General features: G+C 42.3%; 1 protein-coding gene across 1 annotated transcript in view; it reads right to left on the minus strand.

Annotated features, from left to right (window-relative positions):
- Positions 1 to 326: 326 nt before the first annotated feature.
- The window catches only part of Parp9 (poly(ADP-ribose) polymerase family member 9), a 39785-nt gene continuing 17883 nt past the window's right edge, over positions 327 to 22228 (minus strand). Inside the window, exons 6-11 of the mRNA XM_059277566.1 lie at positions 19370 to 19588; positions 17272 to 17329; positions 13371 to 13757; positions 7799 to 7935; positions 5466 to 5640; positions 327 to 1136 (exon numbers count right to left, since the gene is read on the minus strand). Coding sequence (XP_059133549.1) covers positions 742 to 1136; positions 5466 to 5640; positions 7799 to 7935; positions 13371 to 13757; positions 17272 to 17329; positions 19370 to 19588 — 1371 coding nt within the window. The 3' untranslated portion in view covers positions 327 to 741. The remainder of the gene's footprint in view (positions 1137 to 5465; positions 5641 to 7798; positions 7936 to 13370; positions 13758 to 17271; positions 17330 to 19369; positions 19589 to 22228) is intronic.

Here is a 22228-nt window from a genome sequence, read left to right on the forward strand (position 1 = left end):
ATTTTTGTTTGTTTGGGTTGGTTTTGGGGGGGAATTTTTTTTTTTTTTTTTTTTTGAGGCGAGAGGGTGGGTGTTTTGTTTTTCCAGACAAAGTTTCTCTGTGTAGCCTTGGCTGTCGTGGAACTCACTCTGCAAACCAGGCTGGCCTTGAACTCAGATCTCTTCTGCCTCTGCCTCCTAAGTGCTAGGACCAAAGGTGTGCACAGCCACACCCAGCACTGAGTGGCATTGTTTGGTATCACTGAATCCAAACTGAGTATCAATCTTTTGATGTCTTCCCAGTTCACATTATTTCATCTCTCACATAACTACTCAGAGCCAGTTACTCAGACAAAAGTGATTTATTTGAATATCCAAAGCACTTTACAAAATTATATAGAAAATCTAAAATCATTCCATTGTCCTATTTTATACTATCATCATTTTAGAAAATAACAGGCTTGATTACTTACTAGAAAAAAAATGTCTTTGTTATATGTAAAATATTCTTGCTGTTACCTATAAGAAAGGAGATGAAGGATGTCAAGGAGGGAAGAGACAGTCAGGAACAATTTAGTTGGCATCTGTCCACCCCAAGCCCAGAGGTGAAGAAGGCATTAAGATGCTAGTATGTGGTTGGTGCCTACGGTAACCCAGTCATTCAGAACAGTTCATTTGTTATGTTCAAGCCACTCTCTAAGTCACTGACATCATTGTTTTGTCAATTCACCCAAATCCTGCTGGTTGTTAAAACGACAGAGACTAAACAGGGCTGCCATATGAGACCTCCCGCCAAGACTGCAGTGAAGAGACCATCTCTAGTCCCGATGAGTAGTCCTGTCCCCACATCTGATGCTGTGACAGTGACCTATCCTGTGTACAAATCCACAAATACTGAGGCATCGCCTGTACGCCACTAAAAACAACAATGGTCTCAGGGTTGGAAACACTGTCAACCACGCTGTCATGAGCATCTAAGGACCCAGGACTCAATGGCGGTGGGGTAATACTTAAGCTACTACCCTGACAATAGGAGCCTGTGAGCACTTCCGCCTCAAACACATAGATTAGCCTGTCTGTGCTTGAGGTTTTCTTGACCTTGTCTGCTAGTTTTTTGAGGCTCTTGGTGAAATGTATGCCGGTTCCATAAACTGGGTCTGGAAGAGAAAAAAAAAATATGTTCTAGTAGATGATGTCTATTTGGGTGCTAACAGTATTTTCTCTCTAGACCTTCACATAATTACCTCCACCCTAAGTTCCTCCCCTGAGACAATATCACTGATACCTTCAACAATAGTTTTACATACTAGAATACATCATTAAAATTTACAGATAAGTCACTAGCTTTCAAAGCAATTTCGCATTGATTAGATTCAATTAATCTGTAATTTGGATAATTTTATTTAAAGCATAAAAAAAATCTAAGATTCAGACACATTATGATTCAAGTCATTATTAACCAGACAATTAATAGCAATAAAGAAATCTGTTCTTAAAACACTGGCTGGCTACACAAACTACAAATAGGTCTATATCTACAGCTTTTGAGAAAACAGATTTTAAATATCGTCCAGTAAGAACAGGCAGCATTAGGACAGGAGGATCCTGAGTCTGAGGCCAGCCTGTGTTACATACACAGCACGGAAAAAGCATCAAAACGAAAGGGGAGCAGGTGAGAAGGCAGAGTCACAGACATAAGAAAAGCAAATGTAAATATGCTTGCTTCTTATTCGAGAAGCGCACCCTTGGTTTAGGAGAACATAGTCCTGACATCACCCCTCACAAGGTGTCCTGGTCTCTGACTGTGGCCTGGCACAGTGCTCCACTAAGTCAACTCCATCGTCCTGAACTAGATTTGTGCTGACCAGGACACTTCCACCCATCAGGCAGTCTGGAGACTATGACAGTAGAAGGTGATGCTTCATTCCCACTACTAGAGATGAATAGTCTCCGTTCTGGTGTAACACCTATTCTATTATAGATTCCGGGATATTAACAACACTCAAGAGCCAGGCATGGTGGTACATGTCTGTAATCCTGGCACTCAGGAGGCTGATGTGGGAGGATTCAGAGGTCAAGGCAAACTGAGACTATACGGGAAGACCTCATCTCAAATAGCAAAACAGAAATGAAACCAAGCAAACGAACCTCTAAGAGGCAAAGCGTTCAGTAGCCCTTTACTGTAGAGATATTTAATGTAGCTTAGTGACATGTATTAGCACCACAAAGCCGTGGCTCACTCCTCAGCACTGAAAACAAATAACCTCATGGAGAGGGGAACACAATATAACTTCTCTGAAGCTATCCCTTTCTTCTATTCTATTCCTGTCCCTTCTATACTGAACCAAACACTGACTTACACTCTAGAGCAGCACTGGGAAGTAGAAATTCAATACAAGCCACATATGCCCCTTTAAGTTTTCTAGAAGCCACATTTAAAAAAAAGAAAGAAAAAGAAAAAGATGAAATCAAATTAGAGTAAAAGTGTCACTTCAGTATTGAGTTAACTGTGTAATTCACTAGGGTGTGGGCTGGAGAGATGGCACAGTGGTCATGAGCACTTGTTTTTCAGAGCACCCAAGTTCTGTGGTGGTTTGAATAGGAGTGGTCCCCATGGACTCCTGTGTTCAAATGCTTCACCCAGGGAGAGTGGCACTATTAGATATGTCTTTGTTAAGGAAGTATGTCACTATGAAGGTGGGCTTTAAGGTCATATATGTTCAAGCTACACCCAGGGTGGCACACAGTCTCCTGCTGCCCGCAGACCATGATATAGAACTTTTAGCTCCTTCTCCAGCACCATGTCTGCCTGCATGCCACCATGTCCCACCATGGTGATAATAGACTAAACCTCTGAAACTGTAAGCTAGCCCCAGTTAAATGTTTTCCTTTATAACAGTTGCTGTGGTCATGGTGTCTCTTCACAGCAGTAAAAACCCTAACTAAGACAAGTTCCCAGAGCCCATATGGTGGCTCACAACCATCTGTGTCTCCAGTTCCAGGGAATTCAACCTCTCTTCTGACCTCAACAGGTACCAGCCACACACACAGCGTGGTGCACATGTACCTGGGCAGGCAAAACACTACTACACATAAAATCAACTTTTAAAAAGTTGTATACTTTTAAAAATTCACTAGGGAGGTATTTTACATTTATTGTAGGTTTCGAAATCCAGTATCTATTTTATTTACCTTTACAGTACATCTCAATTCAGATTAGCCACATCTCATGTTCAATAGTCATGGATGGTTAGAGGCTGCCACACTTAACAGTGCAGTGATAAATGGCTATGGTAGTATTTCTGTTTTCAAAACATCACAAAACAATCTCCTGCATGGTAAACACTGAAGATACAGTGCCAAAATAATCTATGTTCCAAAATACTAATGGTCTGAGACTAAAAATAGATACATTTTTGTTTGCAAGAGTTTCATTTTGAATATTATCTCAAGGACAAAAGAGATAAAGCACTTAGAACAAAGCCTCTTAATATGTATATATACACATATAAAAATATATACCCATATATATTCATATATGTATATATATTTTTAATTCATAAGAAAACCATAAAATTTTAGCTTCCATAGTTTAGTTTTCTGAGAAGTTGTTCTTTTTTTTTTTTTTTTCAACAAAAGGCTAAGAACCTGAAGGACGAAGAACATTTCTTCGGTTTTGATTTTAAACCATAAACAACAGGAAAATAAAGCATGATGTTCTTAGAGCAGTTTTCTCAGTTTGAAAGTTCTTTCTTCCAGCTGGGAGAACCAAAATAGTAAGAAAGAGATGTAACTAGTTCTGACCCAGACACTGTAACCTTCCCCCTCCCCAGCTTACCCCCCCTTTTATTTCCTGACCAAAATCCTAAGCCTGTCTGCCCTGATACTGGAACACCTCACTCTCTCTGAAGCTCACCTCGCCCCATGAAGCCACAGACTCCCACTGCTGAGCCTGCCTGCTGTCTTGACTTGCAGCTCAGCAAGGATAGTCTTCCTTCTGTTTCCACTTCCCTCCTCCAGGCCAACACACAGACTTCCAACTTGCTTGCTTGCCCGATTATTTCTTCTCACTCCAATAAAATAGTCTTTGAGTTCCCTGCCGAGTCCATTTGTTTTAAAATTGTTTTAGTGATGTAACCAAGATCCTGCAAAAGGGATCCTGTGTCTCCTTGTGGCATTATGAAGACATGAACTTGACCTCAAATTACTTCTCTTACCTGCTGAATTTTTTAATTTTGTGTGCTTGTGTGTGTAAATTTCATTTATCTTCTATGTGTCTGTGTGAGTGTATGTTTGTGCACCATGTGCATGCAGTGCCCATAGAAGCCAGAAGAGGCACTGGATCCCCCTGGGACTGGAGTTACAGATGGTTATGAGTCACCAGGTGGGTGCTGGGAATCAAACCCTGGCCCTGTGGAAGAACAAGTGCTTTTAACTTCGGAGCCATCTCCAGCCCTGCTTGCTGGACTTTTAAAAAAAAATTAGATTTATTCATTTTTATTTTATGTGTGAGTGGTTTTGCCTACATGAATGTGTGTGCACCATGTATTCCTGTCCAGCAGCACATGGTAAGTAATTGTTCTGTTTTCCCTCTCCTCTTTCAAAATGGAAGTTATCACTACACTTTTCCCAATCCTTTTCATACCATTAGCTAATGAGAAAGGGGAGCACTTCACCTGCAAGACTATACCTGATTCATTCACAGGAAATAGAGATGAAAGGGCTAGGGATGGAGGTACAGGCCTTTAATCCCAGTTACTAGGGAGGGAAGGCAGAGGCAGGCAGATCTCTATGAGTTACAGCCAGCCAGGACTACATAAACTCTGTCTTTAAAAAAACAAACAAGGTCGGGTGGTGGTGGCGCACGCCTTTAATCCCAGCACTCGGGAGGCAGAGCCAGGCGGATCTCTGTGAGTTCGAGGCCAGCCTGGTCTCCAAAGCGAGTTCCAGGAAAGGCGCAAAGCTACACAGAGAAACTCTGTCTCGAAAAACCAAAAAAAAAAAAACAAACAAACAAACAAAACACCCAGGGGCAGGTACAAAACACCAGTTTCTTAAATTTAAGTAAATGTGCTTCTAACTAAGGAATGGGGGGTTGGTATTGATAATTCTGTTAAGATGAAAAGGGCAAAGCAGGGACACTCCCACTCTCTGCAGCCAGAACACAGAAACAAGAAGGAGATTAAAACCTGAACCAGAGCTCCTGCTGTTCACACTTGCATCAAAGTAATACCCACCGAAAAAAATACAAAATACCTAAAGGCTAGTGCCAAAGGGTCCCTCCCCATAGCCATACACGGATGTCTGCTCACTCTGCCCAAGTAAGTATTTCTGAGGATTGTGTCATGAGCTTGTAATCCTAGCAATGGGGAGGGAGCAGGTCCCTGGGGCTCAATAGCTAGCCAGCCTAACCAAGTCAGTGAGTTCCAAGAAAGAGTGAGAGACCCTGTCTTAGTTACCAGCCTGAGGATGAGGCCCATACCTACCATGAGGTGTTGAGTACAGTCTGTGGAAGCCGACTCTGCACACCACTTTGCAGAACTGATATGGCACCTGCTGAAACAACCTTTGGCTCCCGGGTCCCCTCGGCGTTCTCCCTTCCATCCTTTTCTTCTTCTCTTGGAAGGCAGCCATGAGCACATCATTGTCTATCTTCCCCACCTACAAGCAAAGGAAAAAAAAAAGAAGTGAATTGGTCTGAAAAATGGCTACTTAAATTGTACTTGGAAACTACATGTGCTATGTGCATGGAATACATGCATTTTGCTTTTCAATTCTCTCCTAATTTGGCTTCTCTCTTTCAAAACCTACCCCCTTTTTCAATAAGTGCATTTAATAAAGTCAGTTGTATACCTATGGTCCCAGAAGTGGAATCAGGAAGATCAGAAAGAGATCAAGGACAATCTCAGCCACATAGCAACTATGCAACTAGCCTGGGCTACACGAGACTCTATCTCAAAAAAAAGTAACAAAAAGAAAATTCACAGGCTTGGGAGATGGCTTAGTTGGTCAAGTGCCTTTGAAAGCATGAGGACCTGAGTTCCATCCTCAAAAATCTACATTTTAAAAAGACAAGCATTGTTCCATGAACTTGTAAACCCAGCATGGGAGAGGGAACAGGTCCCTGGAGCTCACTAGTTAGTCAGCCTTGCCCAATTAGTAAGTTCCAAGTAAAAGTGAGAGACGCTGTTTAGTTATTATTCTATTGCTGTGAAGAGACACAATGACCAAGGCAACTCTTATAAAAGAAAGCATTTTTTGTTTTGTTTTTCGAGACAGAGTTTCTCTATGTAGCTTTGTGCCTTTCCTGGAACTCACTTAGTAGCCCAGGCTGGCCTCGAACTCACAGAGATTGGCTGGCTCTGCCTCCCGAGTGCTGGGATTAAAGGCGTGCGCCACCACCGCCCAGCTCTAAAAGAAAGCATTTGACTGGGGGCTTGCTTACAGTTTTAGAGGGTTAGTCCATGATCATCATGGCAGAAAGCAGACAGGCATGTGCTAGAGCAGTACCTGAGAGCTCTTCGTCCCAATCCATAGGCAAAGGGCAGAGAGAATGAGACACTCAGCCTGGCATGGGATTTGAAACCTCAAAGCCCACCCCCCAATGACCCACCCCCTCCAGTAAGGCCCCGCCTTCTAACTCTTCCAAAACAGTTCCACTAATGGGCCTAATCATTCAAACATATGGGCCTATGGGGGCCACTCTCATTCAAACCACCACAGGCCTTACCTCAAAAAACAAGATGATCTGTGGAAGATGAGTGTCCTAAAGAAGGATAATCGCCAAGGTTCTCTGACCTCCACGTTTGAAACATCAAATAGTAGGTTTTTCTGTCAGTCTTTTTTTTTTCCCCAAGACAGGGTTTCCCTGTGAAATAGTCCTGGCTATCCTGGAACTCACTCTGTAGACCATGCTGGCCTCAAACTTACAGAGATCCACTTGCCCCTGCCTCCCAAGTGCTAGGATTAAAGGTATGTGCGGCCGCCGCTGCCACCACCACCCAGCCTTTTCTGTCAGTATTTTATGAGAAGAACTTCAAATCTTTTTCTCTCTTCTACCTAGTAAGACTTTTACAAAAATGTTTTAATCCCCCACACTATAAATCTTTTTATTTACAAAGGCGAGACAGTCTTGTCAGAGCTTAAGTAATTTCGACACTGACACCCCCCCCATACCCCTTCATTTCCTTTTCATGGTTTCTTCTACAGCTAGCCAACTGGGAGAGACTGTGGGTCAGACCCCAGTCAATGGGGAAAGAGCACAGTCACCACCGGTGTTAGAATATAACCAGGCCAACTCCCCACCCAGTCTGCTTGCTCTTCGGCTTTCTGAATAGCACACCCTGCTAATTAGAAGTAAAGTTTTGCCTTGCTGAGATGTTTTAATGGGAGAAGCCTCTTTATTTCAACAGCATACACATACCAGGCATGTATATCCTGCTACTGTGTCATCAGTATATGCCAGTCACTGGTACTGAAATGACCAACACCACAGACATAGTAGTGTCCCATGAAAGCTAATGGTTTGTGAGATAAAAGAAGATAAACAGTGATAACACAGCAGATTAAGTGCTGTGGTACTTTCCACTGTTCTGGTCACTGATGCTCACAAATCTTGAATCTGTGGCTCTGCATGTCTTGAGACCATTTCTACCTCCTGATTCCAACTACACCCTCAGGCCTGAATTCCCACCCAGTCTGACTCCAGACTCCAAGTGACTGAGCAGCTGGCTGAGAGTCCTTGGCAGGTGAATTTTTATGTTGGCTACAGAACCAATTAACAGCAAAGTGAACCAGAGCCTCCTGTGATTAATCATACCTTCACAACCCACAGGCCACACTTCTCAAACTGCCTCTTTCGGTCCTGAAGTTCCTGAGTTAAAGGTACTGGGTAATGAAGATATGTGTCTAATTCTTCCATTTCATCCAGCTTCCCTTGCTGATCGGTCCACTGTTCTAAAAAATGAGAAAGACAAAACCTTGTTTCAGTGCTCCATGAACACAGGGAAAAAATACTATAAGGTGCTGTGGATATCGCTCTGTATGCTGTGAATGTGTTGCTCTGATTGGTTGATAAATAAAATGCTGATTGGCCAGTAGCCAGGCAGGAAGTATAGGTGGGATACAAGGAGAATTGTGGGAAGGCTGGAAGGCTGAGTCAGGAGACACCAGCCCACCGTCCATGGAACAGCATGTAATGGCACACAGGTAAAGCCACAGAAAATGTGGCGACATATAGATTAACAGAAATGGGTTAGTTTAAATGTAAGAAAATGGGAAGGGGAGCATTAATTACACTTCCCTCCCCCCCCCCCCCCCCCCCGACAATAATGCTGTAATTATGGTAAATGGTTGTTACTCATAGGAAATTTTGTACTTCAGCCAGGTTTCAAAAACAAGAATTAAGAAAGCATGAAGGGGCACTGGAGACCTGGCTCCGCAGTACTTGTTCTTGTGGAGGACATGAGTTCCTGGGTCTGGTTCCCAGCACTCACAGAGTGGCTCACAACTGTAACTCAAGTCCCAAAGGATGTGACACCCTCATCTGGCCTCCACGAGCACTGCAAGCACATGGTACATAGACATGCATGCAAAGCACCCATACACATAAAAAATTAAACAAGAAATTGTGGGATGGACTGGAGAGATGACTCAGAGGTTAAGAGCACTGGCTGCTCTTCCAGAGGTCCTGAGTTCAATTCCCAGCAAGGACATGGTGGCTCACAACCATCTATAATGAGATCTGGTGCCCTCTTCTGGTGTGCAGGAATTACATGCAGGCAGAACACTATATATGTAATAAATAAATAAATCCTTAAAAAAAAAAAAGCAAGGGAAACAATAGGACATTCATACAACACTTCAGTTTTTGAGCCCATTCTCTTCTCTACTTCATGTTCATCACACCACCACTGAAATAATCACCACAGCTTTATAAACAAGGAAGTAGAAATTCAGAGGAGTTAAGCAACTTGCCCAATACAACCAAGAAGGTAAGCAGAGATCTAGGGTGATAAACCTGGCTGTCATTTGTGTTTCCTATAAGGAGACAAGGCCAAGTCCTGGGAACATGTGTCATTCGTGGTATGAGCAAGAGCAGAACTCAGAGCGGCAGACTCTATGGTCCCCTCCCCTCCTTTCCTGTTCTCCTCCCTTTGTTCCCCTTATTCCTCTCAGCCCCCCTTCTTCCCTCTCTCCTTCAATTTGGAATTCAATAGGGAACCTGTTTTTGTCCAAGGAAGCTCTCGATTTGATTTGACTGAACACACAGGTAGAGAAACGAAAAACAAGGAGGCTGGGGGCTCGCCTTATCTCATTTTCAGTTTGACTCCAGAACAAGCATGCTAATCCGAAGCACAGTGCCTAGTCAAATGGGCTTCAGTTTAACCATGCAAAGCAGGGGATAAATTCACAGGAACGCCCTAGAGGACTAAGTCATAAATCCAAGAAAACAAGAGGGACAAGAAACATAGCAGAGGCAATCCAGAGCCCCAGACTTCAAAGGAAGAGACCAATGGCTCACATTTATAACGTGTGACATTAGCATCCAGGTCTCCTGAATTCCACGTTAACCAAACTCCTGCTTCAGACCAGGCTCTACAGGAGGTGGGCCCCTGAGACCAAAGATCCACAAACCTCTACTGTCAGAAGTAATTGTCAGAAAAGATAAAGCAGCATGAAAGGGAGTTCTGCCTCAGTCCAATTTTGTTCAAATTATCAACTGACAACCGGGCGGTGGTGGCGCACACCTTTAATCCCAGCACTCGGGAAGCAGAGCCAGGCGGATCTCTGTGAGTTCGAGGCCAGCCTGGTCTACAGAGCCAAATCCAGTACAGGCACCAAAACTACACAGAGAAACCCTGTCTCGAAAAAAACAAAACCAAAAACAAAAAACAGAAAAACAAAAATTATCAACTGACAGATGGCTCAGCAGTTAAAAGAGAGCTGGCTGCTCTTCCAGAGGTCCTGAGTTCAATTCCCAGCAACCACACGGTGGCTCACAGCCATCTATGGTGGAATCTGATGCCCTCTTCTGGCATAAAGTCATAGAGCACCCATATACATAAAATAAATAAATACATCTTTAAATTTTTTTCAACTGACATATAGTTAAAAATCCATAAAATAGAATTTAAAAATGACTCTTTGTTAATAACATACATAAACTTTGACCCAAAAGAGGACATTCATTTGAACCTCTAAAATGCTACTGTGAAGCAAGTAGTCTTCTATCAAAAATGCCATTTTTCAGGAGAACATGAGACTTCCATGAGTCTATACTGCTAATCATGGTTCTCCTGAGCTAACACTGGTGTCAGTTTAAATATCCAGATTCATTTTGTAGCAAAAACAAAGTGAAGGCCGGGAAGTGGTGGTGCACGCCTTTGATCCCAGCACTCGGGAGGCAGAGCCAGGCAGATCTTTGTGAGTTTGAGGCCAGCCTGGGCTACAGAGTGAGCTCCAGGACAGGCACCAAAACTACACAGAGAAACCATGCCTCAAAAAAAAACCAAAACCAAAGGAAAAAAAACAAAGTGAAAAACATAATCTTAGTTCTTATGCTATGGTTTTGCCTGTATGTGTCTGGTGCCAGCAGAAGTCAGAAGAGGAGTCAGAACCTGGAGTTACAGTGGTTTTGAGATGCCATGTGGGTACTGTAAACTCAACCCAGGTCCTCTGTAAAAGCAACAAGTGCTTTTAACTGCTGAGCCAAAGAAGGGGTCTCATGTAACCCAGCCTGGCCTGGAATCTCCCATACAGCAGAGGATGACCTTGAACTAATTCCTCTGCCTGTACCTTGTGAATGCAATCACATCATATGCCTCTGCAGCCTGTTACATTAGCCTGTACTCGGTTTTTTGTTTTGTTTTGTTTTTCAAGACAGGGTTTCTCTGTGTAGCCCTGGAAGTCCTGGAGACTAGGCTAGCCTCAAAGAGATCCACCTACAGAGACCCACTGGCCTCTGCCTCCCAAGTGCTGGGATTAAAGGAGTGCAACACGACTGCCTGGCTATACCCCCCCCCCCCAGCTATACTCTTATTTCTTGACTTTCTTTCTATGTTTAGTTGCTACTTATTCAGCTTTCCATTTTCCATATCTCCTTCAAGAAGCCTTTTCCTGGGTTCCCAGGTGGGCATAAGGTGTCCTTTGTACTCCCAGAGGATGTCCACCTTCCTCTGTCATAATTCACCTGCTCACTTCTCAGTACCCTCAGTTAGACTTGAAGCAGGAACAATGTCCACCTTGTTCATCAGCAGTATCTAGCACAATGGAGTATGTAGTAGGTAAATAAATGATTGAAATAACCTGTCTTCCGGGATGACATGTGATTGGGTTTTACTGTTTGGTTGGGTTGGTGTGTTTTGACCTTTGGGTTTTTGTTTGTTTGTTTGTTTGAGCTTATAGGATTATAGGATTTGCCTTCACTCAAAGTGGCACTTAATTTTTTTTTTTTAAATAACATTTATTTCTTTGTGTGGATGTGGGTATTAGCTGGTATCCAGGGGTAGAGAAGACAGCTTGTGGAAGTTGGTTCTTTTTTACCACATGCATCCCAGGGATTGAACTTGGGTCGGATCGCAAGTGTCTCTACGTGTTGAGCCTTCTTGCTAGCCATTAAAGTGGGATTTTAAATGAGACAGTATCTTGGCTGTAGGGCTCTATAAGATCTCTATAGGCCCAAATGCCCACAGTTAACTCTAATGAGTTTAATTACACTGACTGAGAGGTACTTGGGTATATCTCACAATACCAATCCCCAACTCTGTCGGGGACAGAGTTCAAAATAGTAATTTTAGAGATCAAAATGCCATAAATGTAACAAATGTAACAAAACTCAAGGTAAGTGATCAGGTAGAATATATCCACACTTGAATGCTTCATTGAACTGGGCATGTTGACTTTTTGTTTATATTTTTGTTTTTGTTTTTCCTCCATGGCTCTAGTAGGTCTTACTTTAGGCTTTCTGTGTAATTACCTCTTAGGCAATCCATGTCATCACAAGTAAATCCAATGGTATGTGCTTCTATTTATTAATAAACAACTCTGACAGTAGAAAGACAAAACACAATTTATCAAAGTGTTATGTCCGGAGCTGAGCGTGGTAGCTCACATCTGTAATCCCAGTACTTGGGAGGCTGAGGCAGGAGGACTGTCCTGAGTTCAGAGCCCACCTGGGATACACAGTGAATTTCCTGAAAGCCTGAGTTACAGTGTGAGACCTTCTCTCAAAACCAAACCATAACAAAACAAGGTCAGGCATGGCGGCAGAGACCTGGAATCTCAGCATTTAGAAGCCAGATGCAGGAGAATCCAGAGTTCAAGGCCATCCTTAGGTACATAATGACTTTAAGGCCAGCTTGGGCAACTTGAGACCCTTTCTTTAAAAAGAAAAATCTGGATATAACAGAGCTGTTGGAAACATGAACTCACAGCAGCTGTGGCCACCTGCACAAGACCTGCCTAAGATCAAGCCAGTCAAAATTTGAGCGTGTACGGGGAGGTTCTCAAGGACTGCCACCTCTAACTAAGGAACTATTGGTATTGGATGGCTCTAAGGAGGAAGAGTCCATTTTCTTCAGGGATGCAGCCTGATAGGTTGCTCATGCTCCATTCCATTGGGCAGCACTAGATTCATGGGTCTATGAAGGCTGCAGTTGGACTCAGGTTTAAAGAAAGGAGATGGAACTGGAAGGGAAATGTGGGGAAGGCCTAAGAGAAGCTGGAAAAGAGGAATAGGGGTGAATATGATCAAAATACACAATATACAGGTATGAAAATCCCAAGAATAAATAAAAATATTTACACGCCCAATCATGAGAAGCGAATAAGCTAACACTGAACCTGAATGAATGGCTTGTTTTTTCCTTCTTTCAGGCTGTTATCCACAAATACACAAGTACACTCATGACCAGAAGCAACAATTAGGAGAGCTGACATTTTTGTTTTGAGACAGGATCTTCTGTAGACCAGGTTGGCCTCCAATTCACTCTATAACTGAGGGTAGCCTTTGAACTCCTGATTCTCCGGCCTCCATCTCCCACGTGCTGGGATCACACCTGGCTTTGGGGGACCAAGGGGTCACTGTTTTTCTCCTTTCTGCTTCTGTCCCATCTTCTCTGTCTGCAGAGAGCTTTGCCCTGACTTAACAAAGACATGGTTAACACCCAAAACACTGGGCCTCCCTCATCCCTTACTTAGGAGGACATTTACTTGAATTTAAGAAATTCTTTTTTTTCCCCTCTTTTAATTTTTATTTATTTATTTGAGACAGTCTGACTACATAGCCCTGGCTGGCCTGGAACTCACAGATTCACCTCGAAGGTGCTGGGGGGAAAGGTGTGTGCCACAATGCCCAGCAAGAGCTTTTGCCCTAGTATGCAATTACTCACCTAACAAGCCCCAAAGACTTCTCTTCTTTCTTCTCGCCACTTCTTCCTGAACTTCACACAGCATACATTCAATACTCGTAACTGTTTCAATGAGCTCAGCCTGGTCACCTCTAACCTCCAGAGTTGCCTTACTTGGACTGACAGTCTCTGAAATGGTGACGCTTAAGGTTGTCTGGAGCTGAGACAGCGTGTCATGCTCTTTTTTCCCAAAGTAGAGAATGTGGCTATTTTCAATGATGTAGCGGTTGTCAGAAGTCAGCAATCCTTCAATCCATTCTTTGGCCTCATACATCTCTTCCACTTTTACACCTATCAGATTGATGGCAGGGGATCCAGCTTCAAGTCCACTTCTCTGCTCCCCTCTGGTCCACTGGGGGACTGAAACAACTATCAAAAACAAATATAGAAGACTGGTGGGTTTTCAACAGTGCAGAACATCACAGCGACTGTTTGCCCCAAGAGTATTACCACCATTGTCAGTATGAGCAGCTTAAGACCTATCTGTAAAAGCTACACCAGGTGTAAAGGGAATCTGCATGCATAGTTTATGGCCTCCTTATAAACATACCAGTTAGCTTAGAAGACGATGGATTTATCATATCCACCCTCTGCTGTGTGTGATTTGTCAATTCATACATAAGTTTCCTGCTAAGTGAATTATCTTTAACCTCTTGCACCCACCAGACTTAAAATCAAATCCCTAAAACTACAGAGTTCAAGGAATAAAACATATTTTTAAAAAACAAAAACTGGCTGGTTGGTGGTGGCGGCGGATGGTGGCGCACGCTTTTAATCCCAGCACTCAGGAGACAGAGGCAGTCAAATCTGAGTTTGAGGTCAGCCTTGTCTACAGAGTGAGTTCCAGGACATCCAGAGCCACACAGAGAAATACTGCCTTGAGGAAATAAAGAAAGACAAGCTTAAGTTGAAAGTGGTAGCATGTGCTTATAATCCCCACATTTGAGAGGTAGAGCCAAGATGAGGAATACATAAAGGTTTTGAGGCCAGCTTGGGCAATGTGAGAGCCTGTCTCAAAAAATAAAATAGAGGGGTGTCTCTTGGAAGAGCTAGGAAGAGAATGAGGGAAAATGTATTGTATGAAATTCTCAGAGAACTTATTATAATCTTAATTTTTTTTTAAAGGTAGCAAGGAGTTGGAGAGATGGCTTAGTAGTTAAGAGCACTGGATGCTCTTTCAGAGGCCCCAGTTTAATTCCCAGCACCCACATGGCAGTTCAGAAGTTACTGTCTGTAACTGTGGTTCTCTCAAACAGACACACGTGTAGGCAAAACACTAATGCACTTTTTTTTTTAAAGTATTAAACCGGTAGCCAATTAGGCAAAATATTTCACAGAAAAGCAAACACAGCTTATATCTATGTGAAAAGATGCTTATCTTGATGGTGATTAAAGAAATGCACCATCACCTACCAGTTGGGAAAGAATTTGGAAGTTTAACAATATCAAGTGTTAAGGAATCTATAGAACAACTAGAACTCCTAAATTTCTATGACATAAAACTGGGACAAGCTTTCTTATGTAAGTTAAAACCAAAAACTATTGCAAAGCTTATATTCTGTTTTTAAATTAAGAGAGAGAGAAAGAGAGAGATTAATTGATTGATTGATTGATTGATTGATTGACTGATTGATTGATTGATTCAGACTTGGTAGGAAGCACCTTTACCCACCTTTACCCGCCAAGTCATCTGAAAAGTTCACATTGGAACTAACTGCCCAATGGAAATAACCTGATACCCTTCAATAATGGAATGTTACTGTACTGATGAAAAGAAATTACCTTTACATGACTGAGTCACAGAAACATATTTTGAGGGGAGAAAAAGCAAGTCATTTAAGATTCCCAGAGTCATTAAGTAACTTGTGCATGGCTCTAGGACTAATTAATCATGTCCACTGAGCTAGAGGGTGGGGGCATCTGACCCTAATGCTTACACAACTCTCCTTTCCAGTAGCGATCCTCAGACAACAGGGTAGGGGTTGGAGATATGGCTCAGTGATGAAGAGGATGTACTTATTGCTCTTCCAGAGGACCCAAGTTCAATTCCCACCACTCACATCAGGCAGCTCACAACCACATCTAACTCCAGCTCCAGAGGGATCTCTGGCCCATGAAGGTAAAATGCACTTATGTGTACATGCCCGCCTCCTCCCATAACTAAAAAAATTTAAAAAGACAACTAGGTATTCAGTTTCTGTCTTTCTACTGGCATCATAGCTGGGTGGTACCAGGAGCTCTGGAAAGCATTAGGACAGAACAAGAAAGGAGGAGGAAGGGAGCTGAGTTGAAATAAAAATCAATGTTTAAGACAACAGAAGTGAAAAGGGAATTTTAACTGGTGGCATTCTTTTGCTGTTTTAGATACTTATTTGGGAATTTACATTACTTTCAGGAAGGACACAAAAACAAAGCATAGTGGTACTTCTTTGATCCATCATTATTAGGAGAGCAGAATTACTTGAGATAACTAAATTGTTCAAATCACTAAGGGTAACTTTACTAAGAACTAAAATGCATTCAATTAACTATTTACTATATAAATATTCCTAATGAAAACGTGCTTCTCTTCATCCCTGGCTAGTTTAACTTTTCCTTGATAATCTAAGACAATCTGTATCAAACATTCTGAATGGCAATTATTTTCCTGTGGTTTCTAATTTCTTTACAGATATTTTCAAGAACTACTGAATAAATCATGATCCTTGTCTCTGCACTTCAGTTTAATGACATATAGAACTTTTATATTCCCTCTTTGCATTAGCTTTACCTAAAATTCCATCCCTTGCCTGTTCTTCTATATTCCATGTGACTTCCCAAATATGCACTGTATTTGTTTGCTCCTATTGGTTTTATTCATCTCAAGTGCTGCCCCACCACTGCTGGCCGATGTTAATGTTTCCATCCCAAAGCTCACCTTAAAAATATTCTTGTCCATGAGGTCGTTCTTGTTCCCTCAGAGTTGAGGAATCTTTCCCTTCGCTACTCTACCTGAGGAGTCTGACTATCGAGAACTTCTCTAGACATTGTTCTAAGAGCTTTACATATATTATTGTATTTAAGCCACACAACCCTATGAGACAGGAACTCTCTAGCTTATCTTACAAATGAAGTCACTTAAGATTCCCAGAGTCATTAAGTAACTTGTGCTCCTTCTTATTTGCCTCCTGGAACTGGTTTAATGCTTTGTAATTTTAATTTTTAAAAAATCATTTGATAATTGGAAATTATAAAAAACTGTCTATTTATTTAAATCACAGTTCATAATTGAGCACTCTCTCTCTCTCTCTCTCTCTCTCTCTCTGTGTGTTTGAGAGCACACATGTACTATGGTACACTTTTAGAGGTCAAAGGACAATTTGTGAGAGTCAGTTTTCTCCTTCTACCATGTGGGTTCCAGGAGTTGAACTCTGGTCTTCAGGCTTGGCAGCAGGTGCTCTTACCTGACTGATCAACACAGGCTCCTAAGAATCGCCATCCCAAGACTTAACAGAGCTACTTAACAGTGCTATACTTGCAGCACTACTGAGCCGTTAAACATTCCACCCCAGTCCACTCACATTCCAGTGAAGGAGTGGAGGTCTGAGACAAAACTAACCTCACTAGAACACCACATCCAAGATTGGTGTACTCCATCAATCCCCAGGAATCCCAAACCTAGTTCAGCTGTGAAACCAGCTAGACAGTTTTAAAGAGACCAGAGTTCCTGGATCAGAATCTGTAATCAGAATATATGCACAGGCACCCCACCTTTCTTTAAGAGTCTCATGTAGCCCAGGATGGCTTGAAACTTGCTTCCTAACCAAGTATGATCTGAACTCCTGATTCTCCTGCCCCCACTCAGGTACCACTATGCCTATAGGACCCTTAATTTCTTACTCACCACTATTACTGCTGAGATTCAGTTCATTAGACCTCTTGGTCATTTCAGCACAAAAAACCTAAAATAAGCACAGCAGGGAGGACAATCATCACAATCAAAATCTACATACATACACCACACCATTACACTCCATTCCCACTCCCACAAGTCCTTAGGTTGCAAGCAGGCCATCTCACTGGTCCATAGTTACCACTGTTATCCCCACTTTACAGACAGATCCACAATCCAAGAGAACAACATGTCTATGAGCTACTAGAACAGTGGTTCTCAACCTATAGGTGGAAACTCCTTTGGGGTCAAATATCAGATATCCTGCATATCAGATATTTACATTATGAGTCATAACAGTAGCAAAACTACAGTTATGGAGTAACAAAGAAATAATATTATGGCTGGGGGTCACCACAACATGAGGTATTAAACTGTATTAAAGGGTCACAGCATCACTGTATTAGAACATCTGAGAAATGAATACATATAATATTGAAAGAAAACCAAAATATGGTAGAATTTAGGCAAACTATAAGTATTCATCCATTCAACAGGTACTAATATAGGTAATGAATTAAAGCTCAAATAAAAATACAGATCACTTCCAAACGCTATGAGCACACCAAACTGTTTTATATGGGCTCATTATTGTAAAGTACTTAAAACTAGATTTGACTCATAATGAATATCAATATATGTTAGATATGGTAATTATAGTTACAAGATAGTCTGCAGAAAAAAAAAGACAGTATTGCCAGGCATATCCTTTAAGATAGCGTCTAAAGGAAATCTCCTAGGAGTTTGGACACACCTTATCCAATACCTTTCTTGTTCAAAGTTGATACAACAGGCAATAATTACTTTATTGAAAAATTACAATATTGATGAGATAAAGACTAGAAGATTAGATTTTGCTTTATCTGTACTTCAAAAATGAAGTGTGTGTGTGTGTGTGTGTGTGTGTGTGTGTGTGTGTTTAGTCGGGTTCTCACTGTCTCATTACATAGCCCTGGATGGCCTGGAACTCATTATGTAGACTACATTGGACTCAAACTCAGAGATCCTCTTTTTTTCAGGGGTGGGGGTGGAGGCAGGGTTTCTCTGTATGGCCCTGGCTGTCCTGGAATAACTCTCTGTAGACCAGGTTGGCCTCAAACTCACTCAGAGACCCACCTGCCTCTGCCTCCTGAGTGCTGGGATTAAAGACATACACCAACAGTCCCAACTCAACAATGAATTTTCTTGAACTATAGAATATTTCCTTTATAAATTGTATTTGCAGCTTCTATTTCCAGAGGGGGGCGGGGAATCCCTTGATCTAACCACATTTAGTTACCTGAAGAAGTTAAGACAGGGTTGTTTCCTGCCACCCCCATCCAAGAAATTGAAAGTAAAGCAAATGAGCTAACATTATCCACTGACAAACAGACTGTAAGAGAGGCTTTATGGATACAATGGGTAAAAGTCAGTTCTCTGGTAGGTCATTTTAGAAGTCGGGAGATGTTGCAGGGCTAGAAACGCTTAAGCAAAGCTTTTGACTGAAATGTGATGGAAAACTGAGGGTGGGGCCAAAGGGGAGGTTTGGCAGTGTTCTTTCAGCTCTGTGACTAGTGATGAACACCCGGTCTGAAAGATGCCAACAATGTGTTTTGGAGAGCTGTTCCTTATCTGAGACAAAATGCCTGGCTTAGGTTAACACACAAGAAATATTTGCTAAATAACCATCTATTGCCTTTTATAGATACCCAGCTCTATCCAGAACAAAACCATCAAGAAATACCCCAAAGATGGAGGAGGAGGTGGGAAAAAAGGAGGCAAGGGAGGAAGACTCATCCCATATCAAAAATAAACTTTACCTTTAAGGAGCAGAGAGAATAAACGCAACAGGAAAAGAGAAAAGTCAAGTAGTATGAACAAGGCTTTGATAATGACCTTTGCTCAGAGTGACCTTCAGTCAAGGGTGGGTAATTTACAGAAATTAAAATTTACAGAGTTAGAATCCCACCACATTGTGGGATCCCAACCCAGCGTCTTATACTAGAGATGCTAATTAGACATTGGTGATGAATGAACGAACTGTTAAGACATTTCCAAGATGCTAACTCACCTTGTATGTCTCCACATCTTTTGGAAAGATCACAATCTTTACAGTCAAGGTTTTCTTCATGTGCTCTTTGGCAAACGCTACAATTTCATCTAACATTATCCTCGCGGCTGTACTCTTCTCCATATTAATCACTCCTGTCCCGAGGGCAGGAAAAGAAATGGAATTTATATCTGGTTGAAGGCATTTTTCCAGACAGCTCTTCACTGCATCTTTCAATAACTGTAAGATAAATACAAGTTCAAGATCAACCTGTGAGTCGAAAATGAGAAACTGAGGCACTCAAATGCCACCCGGTACATTTGAACACTGAGCTCTCTCCCAGTTATGTAGCCTTGACTGTCGCCCTAGCTCAGGGAGCCAAGCATCAGTGTGCCACACACCTGCCACTCCCAAATCAACAAAGAGTCCCTGAGTTTAAAGGAGATGATGACTAAACCAGGCACAGTGTTCCCTCAACACAATGTTCCTACTGTGGACCTTCTCCTAGAGAAGTGCCAAGAGTTGTGGCAGATTTAAACTCCCATCAATTTTTCTTCTTCCTTTTTTTAAAGGATGAAGTCTCACTATGCAGAGCCCTGGCTAGCCTGAAACCCATTTTGTAGAGTATGTGACCTCAAACTCAGAGTTCAGAGCTCTACCTGCCTCTGTCTCCCAAGAGTTGGGATTAAAAACAAAAACAAAACAAAATAAGACAAAACAAAAAAAGGAGTGGGCCACCATGCCAGGCTAACCCTCTATCAACTTTTCAATATTATATTGAATTACTCTATATAAAGAAGAAGGTTGTCTGTGGAAGAACCTAGGAAAGATAAAGCACAGAGAATGACTGATGACCGGAGGGCCAATCTGGGATTAGAGAGCTCTCTAAGAGAGGACAAGACATAGCAGAGAAAACACACACACACACACACACACACACACTCTCTCTCTCTCGCCAGGGTGGTTCATAATCCTGGCACCCAGGAGGCAGATGCGGAGGATTCCCATGAGTTTTAGAACAGCCTGGACTATATACTTTCAGGCTAACCTGGGCTACACAGTGAGACTTCGTCTCAAAAGCAAACAAAAAACAAAAAACAAAAAAACAACAACAGAGCTGGGCTGTGGTGGCGTGCGCCTTTAATCCCAGCACTCGGGAGGATCTCTATGAGTTTGAGGCCTGCCTGTTCTACAGAGCAAGATCCAGGACAGGTGCCAAAACTACACAGAGAAACCCTGTCTTGAAAAACAAATACACAAACAAAAAAACCAAAAACCAAACCAAACCAAAACAAAAACCAGCCAATGTGGTGGTGGCACACACTTTTAATCCCAGCTCTTGGAAGGCAGAGGCAGGTAGATCTCTGTGAATTCAGCTTTGTAAAGAAATGATAACCAAAAGGCACATGGGATTAAACATCTCTCTACATCTGAATGGACTCCCTCTATTCTCTAATTTTTGTGTTTTACGGGAGGAGTTGGCTAAGAGCCAAAATCCACTACAGGCACAGTTGGAATAGACCAGGTAATAGATTTGACTGGAATGGTATGGAATACCACTCCTGCTGGAATTTAACCTGTGAAAGGAAATATGGAAAGGCTGAATCCCATCTCACTATGGAAAGACAGAGCATGTCATTGTGTATTGTGGAGCAAAGAGATGTACAGACAGAGGGTTACGTTGTTTCAGTGCCCACGTGCAGTGTGAACACTTAAGACATTTCAAACCAAACTTAAGAGAACCTGAGGTAATCATTCTTGCTCAGCCTTTCAGTCAGGCATAGGTGTGTTTCCAAACAGGGATATACCAGATGACAATAGTTTGTTTGGTTGGTTGGTTGGTTGGTTGGTTTTTCGAGACAGGGTTTCTCTGTGTAGTTTTGGTGCCTGTCCTGGATCTCACTCTGTAGCCCAGGCTGGCCTCAAACTCACAGAGATCTGCCTGGCTCTGCCTCCGGAGTGCTGGAATTAAAGGCGAGCGCCGCCGTCACCTGTGGGGCGTTTACCCAACAACCCCCACAGTTCCCCAGAGTTTTCTTGAGTGCAAGCAGCAGGAAATATTAGATAGAAGGATTTATTGCGGAGAATATCGCGGAGATAAACAGATAGAAAATAAAGGATAGCCTCGAGAGGGCCTGGAACCTATTCCAACGGGCCCCGACTGTCTCTGCCCCAGGGTTTTTATAGAGACACCAAGGGGTGGAGCAAAAGACCTCCTCCCCCAGCACAGGCAAGTGCAGACCATCTCAGACACCTGCACTCAGGCCCGTGGTCTAATCATCCTCTTTGTGGACCTGCTGGGTAAAGCCACGAGGAACCCGAGAACGGGCTCCCACAGGTCCCCCTTTCTTAATATATAAAAAAATAACTATGCCGGGCGGTGGTGGCGCACGCCTTTAATCCCAGCACTCGGGAGGCAGAGCCAGGCGGATCTCTGTGAGTTCGAGGCCAGCCTGGGCTACCAAGTGAGTTCCAGAAAAGGCGCAAAGCTACACAGAGAAACCCTGTCTCGAAAAACCAAAAAAAAAAAAAAAAAAAAAAAAAAAAAACTATAATGGCTTACAGCAATCTCCATAGCTGTTACACCTCCCAGTATGGGAGTAGAGGATGATATAGATGGCATTTCTCTTTTGAATTAGGTCCAGTCTTAGCTGCCTCAAGCCCTTTCTAAGCCAAAAACTCTTAAGGCAACTACAAACTTAAAGAATCCCTTAGCTTCATCATTACCATTAACAGGTTAACATAAACATTGCTATACATAGCCACAATTCTCTGTCTTACAACTCAAAGCAAACTCTTAACAGAACCATTTGAATTAGCATATATGGTGCTATATATAGTTAACAATTTTCTCCGTCTTACAACTTTAACTCAATCATT

The sequence above is a fragment of the Peromyscus eremicus genome, chromosome 12, assembly GCF_949786415.1.
Source record: "Peromyscus eremicus chromosome 12, PerEre_H2_v1, whole genome shotgun sequence".
Lineage (NCBI taxonomy): Eukaryota > Metazoa > Chordata > Mammalia > Rodentia > Cricetidae > Peromyscus > Peromyscus eremicus.